This window comes from Pinus tabuliformis, chromosome 2_2 (assembly GCF_031772625.1).
Source record: "Pinus tabuliformis cultivar Carrire ecotype Pingquan chromosome 2_2, CPIR1, whole genome shotgun sequence".
NCBI classification, from domain to species: Eukaryota; Viridiplantae; Streptophyta; class Pinopsida; order Pinales; family Pinaceae; genus Pinus; species Pinus tabuliformis.
The window spans coordinates 966,673,941-966,689,427 of NC_142300.1; the positions used below are offsets into that span (position 1 = coordinate 966,673,941).

General features: G+C 33.2%; 1 protein-coding gene across 1 annotated transcript; it reads left to right on the forward strand.

Annotated features, from left to right (window-relative positions):
- Positions 1–1,725: 1,725 nt before the first annotated feature.
- Positions 1,726–6,674, forward strand: LOC149196448 (uncharacterized). Its single transcript, XM_089405562.1, has 6 exons — positions 1,726–2,567; positions 4,943–5,229; positions 5,380–5,619; positions 5,723–5,782; positions 6,062–6,196; positions 6,566–6,674. The coding sequence occupies exons 1-5, from the start codon at positions 2,501–2,503 to the stop codon at positions 6,110–6,112; spliced, it is 705 nt and encodes a 234-aa protein (XP_089261688.1). The 5' UTR covers positions 1,726–2,500; the 3' UTR covers positions 6,113–6,196; positions 6,566–6,674.
- Positions 6,675–15,487: the final 8,813 nt, after the last annotated feature.

Genomic DNA, 15,487 nt, shown 5'->3' on the forward strand with positions numbered 1-15,487 from the left:
AGCCTTCATGATTACAATATGGCTGAAGCCAGTCAGAATACGGCCGAAGCCAGAATACAATAAGGCCGAAGCCAGGCAGAATACGGCCGAAGCCGGCAGATACGACAAAGCCGTCACATATCGCCGAAGGGGGGACCTCCGCAGGGTTCGAGCTCGGCTAGGGGGAGCGAAAGCCATCCGCCCCAGCCGTCATATCATGCACGCTTGTAATTAAAGTTGAAGATTTTTAGTGAATCTATTGTTAATTAAAATTGGGATTATACTAGCAATTTAATTCTAGCTTATTTATAATAATGATAATAACAATAGCACATGAGTGCACTGGTCACGCGGTTGGGGAAGTCGGCTTTCTCGCACCCTGCGTGTGATCGAATCTCATATGTTGCGCTACGCGACAATCTATTATGTATCAGTTGAGCATGTATATTGGTCTGATTGTGATTAACCTCGCCCTCCCCATTATTTTAAAATAATGATAATAACAATCACTGTTTATACATTATATCATTAAAACATGACTATATATAAAATAATAATAATCAATATTATTTCAATTAATTATTTATCAAAATTTTAAAATTAATTATTTTTTTTTGATTTTTTATAATTAAAAATAAAAATTTCAATTTTTTTTGTTGTAAATATTTTATTTTTTAATAAAAGAAATTAGCTTCTTTCTCAATCTAAAGGTTAGAGTAAAGTTGCTATTATTAGGGTAACCAACTAGTAGGTTTTAAACCATTACAACAATATTTTTTAAGGCATTATAAATTCATCATGTTACTTATACGAATTTGAACCCGACTACAGAAGATAATAGCTATTTAGATGGGAAAATGATAACCATTCCACCCAACCATCCAACATAACCCCAATTGACCATTTTAGTATAAATATATGATAAAAGTTTTAAAAATAAAATCGAATAACTTTTTATACAATGAAAATATTTATTATAATTCAGTGCTCTAAATAAAATTGAAAACTTCCTATAATTCAATTACCTAAATAAAATTTAATATTTATATTTTAAAAATATTTAATAAATTCATAATTAAAATAATTTATACATTCATTTATATTTTCAAAATTTAAATTAATATTGTGTACTTAGGGTAGTTTGGAAATGAAGTAGTCTGGGGTTATTGTACCAAACCTAAAATTAAAATTTATATATAATTATTTAAATTAACATTTTAAATATGTTTAATTTTTTTAATATTTATTTTTTAAATAATTAAACATAATATTATGATTAGAAAATTAACTACAAATCGAGAGATTAAACATACTTAAAATGCATAAACAATTAAATATAAACATAATACTATGATTAGAAAATTAAACTTATCTTAAAAAAAATTAAATATGAAAATAGACCAATTACACTCCAAAATATATAAATAATTAAACATAAACATAATTAGAAAATTAAACTTATTTTGCAAGAAAGATTAAACATGAAAATAGACCAATTACACTCCAAAAATATATAAACCATTAAACATAATACTATGATTAGAAAATTAAACTTATCTTGAAAGAGAGATTAAACATGGGAATAGACCTGGGAAAGAAAATGAAACTCCAGAAATATCACCGCCTATTTAACTAACTAGTAAATCCCCAATCACAAATAGAGACACATAATATATAATATATAATATATAATATATAAAAGGTAGATACACAATATATATACGGAGCTATATATACGGCGCAACGATGATGGAATGTATCATTCAAAGGAAGAACAGAATCCTCACCAACGTTTTCTTCTTCTATCTCCTCCGTTGTTGAATATTTGTGTTGTGCTATACTGTGGACCTAAGAAACCCTGACCCTTTGCGGCTTGATCTGCATACATTTATGCCAAATCGTGCAGAAATCGTCTATAATCTTCAACCTGACGCAGCCAAACATTCGACAGCGGGCGATTTATTGGTGAAAACGGCGGAATTTTTGCGGGGCTCGAGTTAGATTTTCAGAAATCGAGTCGGCTCCGATGTTAACCCTAAAACTGCTAAAAACTCAGTAATTTATAAGCGAAACATCAGGGCTGGGGTTTTGAAGTCATGCTTCATGGTTCAAATGCACCCGGAATAGATTCCTACGATATGCCGCAGCCCTAAGAGTAAATGGAGCCGCTGCCAGCTTTCACCTAAGTGGGATTACTGTGGACGGTTTTACACTCTGGATCGTGCCGATGCGAGCTTTAATGGTGTTTTTGCGGTCGTGACTCTTCAGAAAAGGGTTTTGGCGTTTGGCCCTAATTTATGCGCTTGAGGTATAAAGGAAGAATTCTAGGGTAGGGCGAAATCAGGTTCTGTGGCAGTGAAAAACCATCAGTGGAAGTAAGTTCTTGGAACCTTCGAAGGTTTTGTTGTCAAGTGCGAAAACGGATCCTTAGAGTTTCTGGTAAGTTATAAATGACAAAGCAGAAGCTGCTAAAGGTTCTCGAAGCTCAGGAAACTTGTTTTTGAGGGGAAAGGTTGTAAGCATGGCCGCCTCTAGTAATCGTGCAGAGGAGGCTGATTCTGTGTTCCATCTTATTTCAACAGCGCCAAGTTAGTGGCTTCTAAACCCTTGTCATTTGTTTTGTAAGATGCAAAACTTTTTTGGTAAAGTTGTTAGGGTTGAAAATGATTCTAGTGTTTTAGCCTGGTGTTAAGCCGAAATATGAGTGATCCTGTTTGATACTTGGGGAAAACGGAAATTTCAGGTGTTGTGATTTAGATTACTAGGGTTAAGCAGAGTTACAATTATTAGGGGAGAGGCTTTTGTTTTTAGAATAAATTCCAATTTTGGTGCCTTTGTAAGTGAAGTTTCTGCCACTCCGTGGAATAATACTATCGCCATTGGGACCATAAATGTTTATTACTTTAGCTATTCTGACAGTTTTCAAGCAATTTTTGTTATTTTTTTGTAAAAATGCTTCCTAGCCACTATTAGAAAAAGTGTGTATACAAAGGACATTTAAGAAAAAAGCTACCAGGGCTGCCAGCCACCCACAAGTATACGCAAAAGTCACTATGGAAACAACAACTGCTCTAGATCAAGCCTAGACCAAAGCATGTTCAAATATAGATGTACAAAGTTTAAGGCCACAAATGTGAGTACATTAAAGTAACTGAAATATTAATGAAAATGATCATGCTGTAGCAAGAATCAGATCCACGGTCGACTGATCCCCCCGTCTTATGTATAAAGGTGCCATCCGCATCCCGTGTTCGGTAACTTGGGTGCAGCAGCATTGAAACTCGCATCCGTCACCGTCTTGTTGCCTTTTGCGCTTGGAGATAGCTAAAAAAATTCTATGTAAATATATTTTCATAGAAGACGCTATTGCCTGCAAGTCAAAAGTATCTTGACATGTCCCCCTCCTTATGAAATTAAGGAATGTGTTCTCAACGCTCATGTTTTTACATGAGAGATATCTTATGTTATTTATGAGAATTCGTTAAAGATAATATTTTATAAAGCTACCCATTATTTGACGTGAGAGGATGAGGGACTAAACTCTGCAATGAAGATATATCAACTTTTATGGTAGTCAAATAGTTTGGCCTTGGTTGTGGTTGATCCAACAATAAACATAGCTGTTAGGTTGTACATTTGCATTTAACAAAATTGTTGTTTATCTCCAGCAGCCAAAACTAAACTCTGCAATGAAGATATATCAACTTTTACAGTAGTCAAATAGTTTGGCCTTGGTTGTGGTTCATCCAACAATAAACATAGTTGTTAGGTTGTACATTTGCATTTAACAAAATTGTTGTTTATCTCCAGCAGCCAAAACTGTAGAAATATTTTTCAGCCTCCATTAGCTTTGAAACTAAGCTGAAGTGTTATGGGAGTGGTAACGTTGTTGCCATCAAGCAATATGTGAATCAAAACAATAGCCGAATTTAGCTACACCCCTGAACACAAATAAAAAATGGAAGTACTTGTTATATATATATATATATGGTTTGGAACTGTGTTTGTTTGAACCTTGGGGCATTTATTTTGTGGTTGGCATGGTGTTTATTTGTCTTGTTGCATCATTTTGAAAATGAAAAATAGAGTTGGGTCTAACATTTAGTGTGCAATATAGTTCAAAATTTTGCTTTAATCTATGTTGTTATTTAAAAATTTCTCTTCCAGGGGAAACTGCCTAAATCCTCATTAGGTGAAACTGCCTAAATCCTCATTGCAGGGATGGTACACTGGGTAAGCCCTAGATTCCTGATTGCACAATGCCAGTTCAACAACTCATGTATAGATTATATGTAGGTCATCTACAATTTTTTCTCTAAGAGAACATGTCACATAGTGAGATTTGAATCCAAGTGTGAAGGATAACAACTTTCTCTCAACAAGTGAAGCTACACCTAATTGACAGTGGTTGCAAGTGTGCCCTGATTATGAAGCGATGCCTCAAGGGGATTAAGATAATAACCCATCACATCCTCAACTTCAGGGGAGAGATATCATGTCTGGCTCATAACTGCTTGACCTAAACCTCAATGCTAATTTTGTTTGTTATGTGTTATGAATATCAATAAGTCATATTATGCTTTCTCAAGTGTTTCTAAGTTTTAAGGGATCTAAAGTAAACACGAAAACCATTTAGATGTATAATTTGCTGTTTTTCATGTATAAGGAAATGGTTGAAGAATAGAAATGATGGCTATGAAGCTCTCCAGTATTTGCTTGTATAGGATCTTTGTAAATTTATATGAAAACATGACAATGGCTGCAAAATTCAACTGACATTTTTTTAATTCTAACAGCACTCATTTGCAACTACAAAACTTTATCTATGTCTGAATATGTATTCTTATTTGCTAAAGTTGTCAAAACTCCTTTTTTTATTGTGAATGATTTATTGCATATCTGTTAAAAATTTCTATGTTTGACTGTGTATCCCACATTGATATCGTTGAATTTGTTTGAATAGGGACAAAGGAGCTGACAGGAGCTACAGATTTAATCAGTCATTATGGATTACGGGCATATCACGATCACTTTTGCAAAAAGCCTTTGCCAGCGTCAATTGCTGAAACTCCCTATCTTAATAATGTGGTTGGTGATACTGAAATTAGAAAAGGGGAGGGAATGGAGTTAGGTCAACTTCTTGAGGATCTGCCGACCATGGATGTTGGTCCGCATATACAGCCTTTTGAGCTGGAAAGATTGAGACAAGCTTTTGAACTAAGGGAAACTGGACCCATTCAGTTGCCTGAGGTGAATGTCTAACCCTCTGCATATTCTAGATTATGGGACTGATTTCATTTGGATTTTCAGTATTCATAAGCTTTGATTTCCATATTTTGGAATCTGGACATAATTTGGTAAATTATATTTGTTTCTTGAATGTTCTTCTTTGTTATTTAGGCCGACAGAGGACTTTTGACTATCAGTGGGAAGGTCAAACATGATCACAAAGATAAAGACAAGAAGCATAAGAAGCACAAGGACAAGGACAAGGACAAGGACAAGGACAAAGACAAAGACAAGGAACACAAGAAGCACAAACACCGGCACAAGGACAAGGACAAGGACAGGGACAAGAAAAAGGATAAAAGTGGAAGTCACGAGAATGGAGATGATCGATCAAAGAAGCATCACAAAAAGGCATGCCATTTGTCATTTTAGATTTTGATTTTATGATTAAGGTTCCATAATTATACTAGGTCAGCAACTTAACTTGCATGTATTTTCCATTTGATCTACACAGAAAAGAAAGCATGATGGCAATGAAGAGGAGGGTGATTCTCATAAGCATAAAAAAAGAAAGGTAGGTGTGCAAGAGATGCTGACACCATTTAGCAGTAGCCTGCAAAAATTGTTTTGTGGTTTATGAACTGTTCTGAATCTGAATTCACTCAGAAGAGATGAATATTGTATGTCTAAACTTTAAAATTGATCTGCCATCTTGGCATAATTGTTAAATTAAATATGCTAGAGAATATTTAAAAGTGCTCTTTTGCTTGGAATGTATATTTGACAGCTGTCATAAGGTTAATGTTTATTGAGTATTTTTTGCTTCCTTTTTTTTTTTCCTAAAATTTTGCAGCACAAAGACTCTAAGGGGGACGATGCAGGCCAAGCAAAAAATGGGATGTGATTATCAAATAATAATCTTTGAGTTTGTGTTAATACTTTGATGGAGGTTTTGGGATGTGCCAGGCTTGGAAACAGAGTCTTTTAGGTATGTTTTATTATTTCTCTAAAACTCCATTGTGGCTACTTTGAATTGTTTCTTTGTTTTGCTTGTCTACAATTCTATCCTCTGCTTCTCTAAGATTTCTTCATCTATATTTCTGTCTGAAGCTTTAAACGTTGAGATATTGGTATATGTTTTCTATTCCGAGTGTTTAGCTGGCCAGGAATAGGAACTCAAATCAGAAATTATGGCAATATGATTTTGAGATTAGATATGGCTCTGAGTCTGTTAAGTGCTTTGTGTTGCATAAAAAATAGTTGACTATATGAAGTTCATCTAGTTCTTTTCAGTGATAGTTTTAGGAGAGCCATTTTTTCTCTATTAAAATTAATTTTTTCATGATTAAATATGTAGGTTTCCATCCAATATGGAAAAAAGAATTGAGCACATGGGAGCTTCTCCAGAGGACCGGACGATGCTCAGCCTCAGACTCATTTGTATTTTAAAGGAATCAAGATAAAAATCTGGCCGTGCCTTTCTCAACTAATTACCCTTGTCAAGTATTAAGCCAATTTTTCTCTTTTGACATTGGGAAAACATTATTCTTTTCACCCCACAATTAATCTAAAAAATTTATATACCAAATGTTCTCATGGTTTTCTTTTGCCTCAAACTTTCTTACGATGTTTCGTGGGTTTACCTGAGGTGCTGTTTAAGTGATAGATTTTTTCTTTCTTACAGAAAGTGTTTGGGAAGCTGATGTACCGCCATCGTCAATTGAGATGTGTTTGTCTTTGTTGCATCAGGTATATGCTAGAATGTGGTTCTTTGAAAATTTGCATGGTTCTGTTTACTGGCCTGCTTATTTTACTAGATATTTGTCTTTTTTGATTCCTTGCAAAGGTTTCTGCCTCTCCATGGGATTGACTTTTATCAGTACCCTCCATGTCAATATTTTAGGTTTTTATAACCATTAGCAGGTCTTTACAGATATTTTAGCTTTCTAAGGAAGTAATTCTGATGAATCTGGCTTGTAGTCTGATCATTCTTTTTTTAATCTCGATTTCAGCACTGCCAACATTATTGCTTTTATATTTATAGACATTAGCGGGTCTTTACATGATAATTCTAGCCTTTGCGGAACTAATTCTCAAAAGTCCTGCTCTTAGGCTAGACATCTGCCCTTTTGGTTCAATCCCAATTTGGTTAATCTTTACAAAATTACTAAGACATCTGTCCTTTTGGTTCAATCCCAATTTGGTTAATCTTTACAAAATTAATATGTAGGCTATAGTATGGTCCTAGTGATGTAAACTGGGGCAGAAATATATACTCTGCGTGTCCTATACAGATTAATATTTAATGTTCACAGAAGAGTAAATAGGTTACTTGATTAATGCTATTTATAATGCTTAGCTGGATTTAATTTAACTTTTGAAAAGCAAAAGTATGTTCCTGTAAAAAAAATTTTTGAATGACTACCAGAAGATGTTCCTGAACAATTTTTAGTGCAGAGGAAAACTCGTTGCTACATACTACCACAGCAATTATGGTCGATGAGCCAAAGACTTGTAAGATTATAGTCAGGTAAATACCGGCAAGGAGGATCTGAAATTTCAAAGAAACTAAAGGATCATATGAGTCTTGATTTGTAATTTTCTCAATCTGTTTGGGATACTAGCAGAGTTAATTTTTTAATAATAACTATTATTTTAGCTCCGATGAGAAGAGAGGGCTGGGGGTTTCCCCAGCTATTGTGAAGATATATCCTATATTCAAATTATTATCCCGAAGTTTACTATGTTGTAAGGAGCTTCATCATTCTGAGAGTTTCTCAATTATATCAAGAAGATATTCTCCACACTACTTAGCTGGAAGAAATTGAGAAGAATTAGTGTCCATCTTCATTTGATGAAGAGATTGTTTGGCATTTCTTGTATTATTTTTCACATGGAATCCTTTGCGTTTATCTAGCTTCAAACTTGGTTTGAAGGCAGCCCCTTGAATGGATGTGTGTACTCTATTGAATTTAAAATAACAAGGATCAAAAGAACTGATTACCCAAGTTCGTTCCTGTGACAGGCATTTGTTTATAATATATATGCATATATTCCTCCTTGTGACTGGCATTTGTTTATGATAAATATGCATATATTCATCTCTTTCGCATCCAATGTCTTACACCAAAGATAACCTCTATGATGATGCTACTCAACTGGATGGGCTGCTAGCTTGATTGCATATTTAAATTTACAATTGCATTCAGTATTGCTTGTAATAATGTGTTGTCCAAATTCAGCATCAGATAATGATCGGAGTTTTTTAGCCATCCAATTGTATAGATATTGCCAATTTAGCAGTCAACTCTATTTTGCACAGTCTAATTTTGTCAAGCTGTTTGTGATGATAGTGTGGTTAATTTTTTAATAACAATTATTTTAGCCCTCTGAAAAAATAGGCGCTGGAGTTTTTCCCTGGCTGTTGTGGGGTTGTATCCTGTTTCAGAGTTATTTTTCTAAGTGCTTCTTATGTTGTAAGTAATTTTAGCATTTTTAGGAGTTTATTTTATGTTAATTAAATTCTTCAATAAAAAATTGAACCATTTTAATGGCTGCACTCAACCTATTTAGAAATTTGAGGGTGGAAATTAATTTGATTTGAACAACTTATTCAATAAAAATCTCTAGGGGTAGCCAATTAGATTGTGTGGACTTTAGTCCTCAACATGTTATAGGTTGAAATCCCATGGGGAGGAATCCCATGGGGAGGGTCCAATTAGATTATGTGGAATTTAGTCCTCAATATGTTATAGGTTGAAATCTCATGGGGAGGGTCCAATTACATTGTGTGGAATTTAGTCCTCAACATGTTAGAGGTTGAAATAGAGGTTGAAATCTCACGGGGAGGGTCCAATTACATTGTGTGGAATTTAGTCCTCAATATGTTATAGGTTGAAATCTCATGGGGTATGTTATAGGTTGAAATCTCATGGGGAGGGTTGAGGATGGGAGTTATTTTTCGGGGAATTATATTATCTGAATTAACATTCAAACTTGAGTGAGCTTCTGATAAATATAGTGATAGCATCTCGCTGGTGAGCAGATTGTTCTTCCATCCAACATTTGGGCTGGCCCCAGTTTAAACTTAACATAATTTGAAAAAGGAGACGATGTACAAATTTTGTTGCAGCACATGCTTTATTTCTACATCCAACATTTGGGCTGGCCCTAGTTTAAACTTAACATAATTTGAAAAAAAAGACGATGTACAAATTTTGTTGCAGCACATGCTTTATTTCTACATGTTGTCTGCTTTTGCAACATGAAAAGAGCACTTCAATTTTCAGTAAAACACAAGGAGTAACGTTGAGTAATTTTGGATCATTTCAATTGTGTTTTAGGTCATGAAAATGTGTCTTAACTTCTCAGTTGCATTATTAAAATAATGAATCATTTTAAGCATCACAGATAACAATATATGGATATATTAATTATGGTCGCTTAAAACAAGTATAAAGTATTAAAATAACGAATCATATTAAGCACCACAGCTATAACAATATTTATATTGGCGTTCATGAGCTCTCTTGCAATTGGAACATATATTAAGAGCACATAGGGCGATGCCCGCACCTGTACTTAAATGCTTATTTCATTTATTTTTAAGCATGTACAATCACCTAAGAGTCACTGTAGCTTTTTTCATAAAATCTGCGGTTTGGATATGCAGATCTGTAATTTTATTTTTATTATTATTATTATTTAAAAGAATAATATTATTAAAGGATATAGCTGTTTGGATATGCAAATGTTTATTTTTATTATTATTATTATTTAAAAGAATAATATTATTAAAGGATATAGCTGTTTGGATATGCAAATGTTTATTATTGGATATGCAAATCCAATAATGTTTTATTATCATTATTTTAATTTTAAAAAATAATATTATTAAAGAATATGGTGTTTAGAGGAATGATTTTTCTAAATTTAAATAAAAAAATATAATAAAATAATATGAATATAATAAAAGAATCTGGTGTTTAGAGAGATGATTTTTCCCAAGAAGGAAAATTTGTGAACCAAAATAAGAAATAATTCATCAATATTTTTGACCATCTTTTCAATATTAGATATATTTTTAAATTAATTTATTTATAACCAAGCCTTTGTCTTTAGGTTAAATTTATTACAATATTTATAACTAAGTCTCTGTTTTGGGTTAAATTTATTCCTAAGACCTTTGGTTGTATGATAAAGTAACACTGTATTATTCAGTAACCTTTAATGCTAACACTACAACCTTTAATGCTAACACTACAGATTATCAAAATAAAAAAATTTATTGATTCAGGTTTAAAATAATAATTAAATAAGAGGATAGGATATTAAAATAATAAAATTAAGTTTGTTAGGAAATAACAGGAATTTAAAGTAGTTTATAATAAAAAAATAAAAATAAAAAACTCCCAAGGTTAAAATCTATTTTCTATTTTTAAAAGAAATTTCAGGTTAGTTGTATTGAAGGAATATTTTTTTAATTGTCAGACTTAACAATGAGGGAGAGACCAATATGATTTAAGTTAATTAAGAGAATATGAGTTCACTTCAAGAGGATGTTGAAGTAGTAGTGTTATTTTTTTGTCAACAAAAAAAGATTTTATTATTGGGGTAAAAGAGTACATAAGATTTGCAAAGTAAGCATTGCTCCTTTAGTGTCACTCTGACTGGATTTGTTAGCCAAGAGAGAGATACAAAAACAAATAGCAAAATGACATACGCCATGATTAAATAACTAGCACCTTGCCCCTTTGTCGCTAGCATCTTGTAACCTTGGCGCATGGGGATGACTCTTGGCACACACATGGAGCTGACCCTTTATATGTTTGATGGGAATAACTGTGGAAGTCATGGCATGTCATTATCGTGTTAGGGATCAATTTGAGTTAGGATTGTTTCTTTGTACGAGGGTTGGAGATTAGATAGAAAGATTAGAAGTGGGGTATATGTCTTTCAAAGTAAGAAGTGTTTCTCTTTGTAATTTGTATAATACCTTAGAATACCTTCATATCCTATATAAGAGCAAGAGGTTTACTATGCTCAATAGAATTGGTACTAATCTTTATTTGATCCTTTTGCACTGCACTTTATTTAATGATGCATTGCACTTATTTATTGATTTGTTTCCTAGATCCTAGCCAGTCCTTAACCCATAAATGCACCAAAAAACATCAGGTATACATACAAAACCAACCATCTGAAATTTCATGGAGTCGTAGAGTCGTGCCCAATGTTTAAGGGGTCCTTCCTTCATGAGCATGGTGTTCTAGGTGATCAATTCTTCCTTCAATTTAGTCAAGCCATTCCACTATGCGTTGTTGGCTTCGCTAGATTGAATCCATCTGGTCCATCATCACCAACTGAATGTGTTGGATCTTGTTCAGAAAAGCAATAAATTCATTTATGTCGTCATGTTGTTGTTGCCTTAATTCTTCCAGATTTGCCATGAAAATTTGAAATTAACTAGCAATAGACTCTAAATAGGGCAAGGTCATTGTTGGTCTAGGCGTTGGTCCAAATTCTTGGGCAACATCACTATTCAACAAATTGTCTACTCCTCCACTCGTTGAGCTCCGCAATTGCTATGCCAACTTGAGCTTGAGCATCTCCACAGGGAGCCCCACCATGCTTGGCTCAACACCTTTGGCGAAACATTTTACACTCACAAATAAACCACCTTGACTTACCCTGAGACTAAACCCGTCTACCATGGATAGGCATGTCGCACCAATTGAAGTAGCACTGTTAATTTATATAGAACATGACTTTTTTTTAATAATATTTTTCATTTCTATTTGTTTATCTTTATTTTTATCTTTAGGTTTTGATTTTATTTATTTATTATTATGTTTTTATATACACCTAACACATTTAAATTATATAAATTTATATATTTATCAATAGTTATAATAAGCGTAATATTTCAATAAAATATATATAGTTAAATATTTTAATTTTAATTTTTTATTTATACTATACACGCTTAAATTATACACGCTTAAATTATATATATATATATATATATATATATATAGTACAAGTGTAATATTTCAATAAATTATTTATTTTTAAAATATTTATATTAAAAAATATTTTAATTTTAATTTTTTATTGTTATTTATTGTTTTTGAATATATATATTTTTTGTGACTAGAGGAATCAATAAGTAGGTTGGTTTCATACTGACATGACATAGAGTCGATCCCAACCGCTACCACTATAACCCCTAGGTGCTTACATATGCCCCTTCCACAAGCATAGGTTAGTCGGGGTATTTGAACTCAAATCACTTCGGTCATAACCCTTCAATTTATATGGGCTTGCCAATCACGCTGCCCCCAAGGCATTATTTTTGAATATCCAATCAAGCTGCCCAAAGCATTATTTTGAATATATATATATATGCCCAAAGCATTATTTTGAATATATATATATATATATATATATATTATTTTTATTTATATCATACATTGTTAAATTGTATATTTGTATAATAGTTATAAACACATCTAATAAATTAAATGTAGTATTTCAATTTTATATAAAGTTAAATTTATAAAAGAAACCAGTGTATATTAGAAAGTATTTTAATTTTTAAATTTTGTTATAATTTATTATTTATATATATATATATATGAGAGATACAACAATTCTTAGCATTATATATAAGATTGACAACAATTTTTAGCTCTATATATATTATAATTTTAAAATATTTTAGTATGTTGAACTTAATATTGAATATTATTTTCAAAATTTCAATTGTTGAACTTTAAATACGAACTAAGTGACTTAAGTTTTGAATTAGTTTATTTACTTGAATCCTTTAATAAATATACGTTGTGAATGGAGAGTATGGGTAACAATGTTCAAATCTAGTCAAGAAGTTCCTTGTAGGAACCTATTATTATTATGATTTGTGGTTGAGTTACATTCTATTTGGATATTTATAAAAGAGGGGGTGTGTATGATATCCCCATGAAATCTTTGCCTACTCAATTTGAGAATGGTAAAGTATGTGGTATAACCTATCATGGGTTGGGATATCAAGTGAGGCCCACAAATATGAAAAATATCATAGAGGCTACTACTAATACACTTGAGCTTCTTTTTTGGTTAAGTAGAGATTTGTATTACTTTAGTAAATAAATAAAAAACATATAACCTGTGGCTATTAGCTTACCACTAAGGAAATTGCACCAATTATACAAGTATATTGCTTTAGGCCATATGACCAGTCCAAAAGTAGTAGCATACTTGTACAATATAAGATGTCCGATTTGATCAGGAATATGATTATGATATCTTAACTTGTATCTATATTCTGTAGTAGTATCATTGGTCATCGAAAAATAAAAAAACTTATCATCCTAAACATTCATGTTGTGGAAGAGTCCATCTATATAGGATCAAGACCAATGGTACCCTCCTTAGAGTCAAAAGTTTAGATTAACAAGTTTCTTTGCCATGAGAAAAAAAAATTAATATCCAATTTTATCAACAAAAGTTGCAGAGTGTTAATCTCGATAAGAATTTATCATTGGGCTCACTTCTTTCCATTAACACCTTTCCCATGATTGTCTTGATTTGCCGATATAAATCGTTGGTTTGGAAATATCTTGTTTGCTTGGTTCGAGTATTTCTTGTATCGGGAATAGTGTCTGACATTGGATTCTAGCTTCGCATTATGAATGAATTGAGGCTCCACACGAGCCTCTTACTTTGCAATGTTAATTTCCATGTGGGCTAATAGAGGAGTTTGAACCATACAAGTTGTTGCAGAGGTTTCAACTCCCAATTGATCCCTTGAATGAGGTTGTTTCCTTTACCTTGATGGCCACAACAGTCAAAGGAGGAGCTCGATGTTGGCATAATGAATAGAGACCAGGAGACCAAGAAAAAGGTAGTGGAGCAACTAAGAGTAGGACACAAGAGGGTGAGAAGGGACAAATCCAAATACCATGGAGAAGAGAGAACTTATAGGAGCACTGAGAGGGAGCTAAGAATTAGGGGGGAGCCTAGGAAATAAACAAGGTGAGGTGAGGGAAGGGGTCTTCTATAGCCTCTCTTTTTGAGAAACCCCTCCACAAGAGACAATTACGAGAGAACAAAAAAAAATAGAAGAGAAAGGAGAACAAGTGCGAACCACATGCAAAGAAACAAACTAGAGAGCCAAGGTTTTTAAAATTGATTAACTCAAAGCCCACAACCGATGCCATTGTTGTGGGGTTGCTTGACAGAGTCAAAGTGCAATTATATTTTGGAGTAGGAGGAAACAACCATAACTCAAGCAGGAACCAACAAAAGCATGGAGAAATCAATATTAAGATTTGCATGTATCAGGACATCTTTGAAATGCTACGTGTGTAGACCATCTACTCAAATGAGGTGGTAGGCAGTGGATAATTAACTAAAACATGTGGGTTGTTAGAGAGGCACCCACTGTGGTGGGGGATATATATATATATATATATATATATATATATATATATATATAAAGGAGAACAAGTGCCAACCACACAGAAATATACCAAAGAGCCAAGGATTTTAAAGTTGATTAACTCAAATCCCACAGTCGTTGCCTTTGTTATGGGGATGCTTGACAAAGCCAAAGTAAAATTATATTTGGAGCAGGAGGAAACAACCATGACTTAAGTAGGAACCAATACAAGCATGGATAAATTGTTAGAAAATGTAACTATGTTCGGTCTTCATTAATGTACTTGAGTCATCATGTAATGTACTTGTCAAAAGAATAAAGAAAATACTTTTTATTATTATTACTGTAACTTATTAAAGAATGGGTTTCATGCTTGGGTCACCATTTTTTAGGTCAAAGTCCCCATTGGGGATTTCTAGGATTTATGGTGTGAAGGGACAAATCCAAATACCATGGAGAAGAGAGAACTTATATGAGCACTGAGAGGGAGCTAAGAATTAGGGAGGAGCCTAGGAAACAAACAAGGTGAGGCAAGGGAAGGGGTCTTCTATAGCCTCTCTTTTTGAGAAACCCCTCCACAGAGAGACAATTACGAGAGAACAAAAAAAAATAGAAGAGAAAGGAGAACAAGTGCGAACCACATGCAAAGAAACAAACTAGAGAGCCAAGGCTTTTAAAATTGATTAACTCAAAGCCCACAACCGATGCCATTGTTGTGGGGTTGCTTGGCAGAGTCAAAGTGAAATTATATTTTGGAGTAGGAGGAAACAACCATAACTCAAGCAGGAACCAACAAAAGCATGGAGAAATCAATATTAAGATTTGCATGTATCAGTA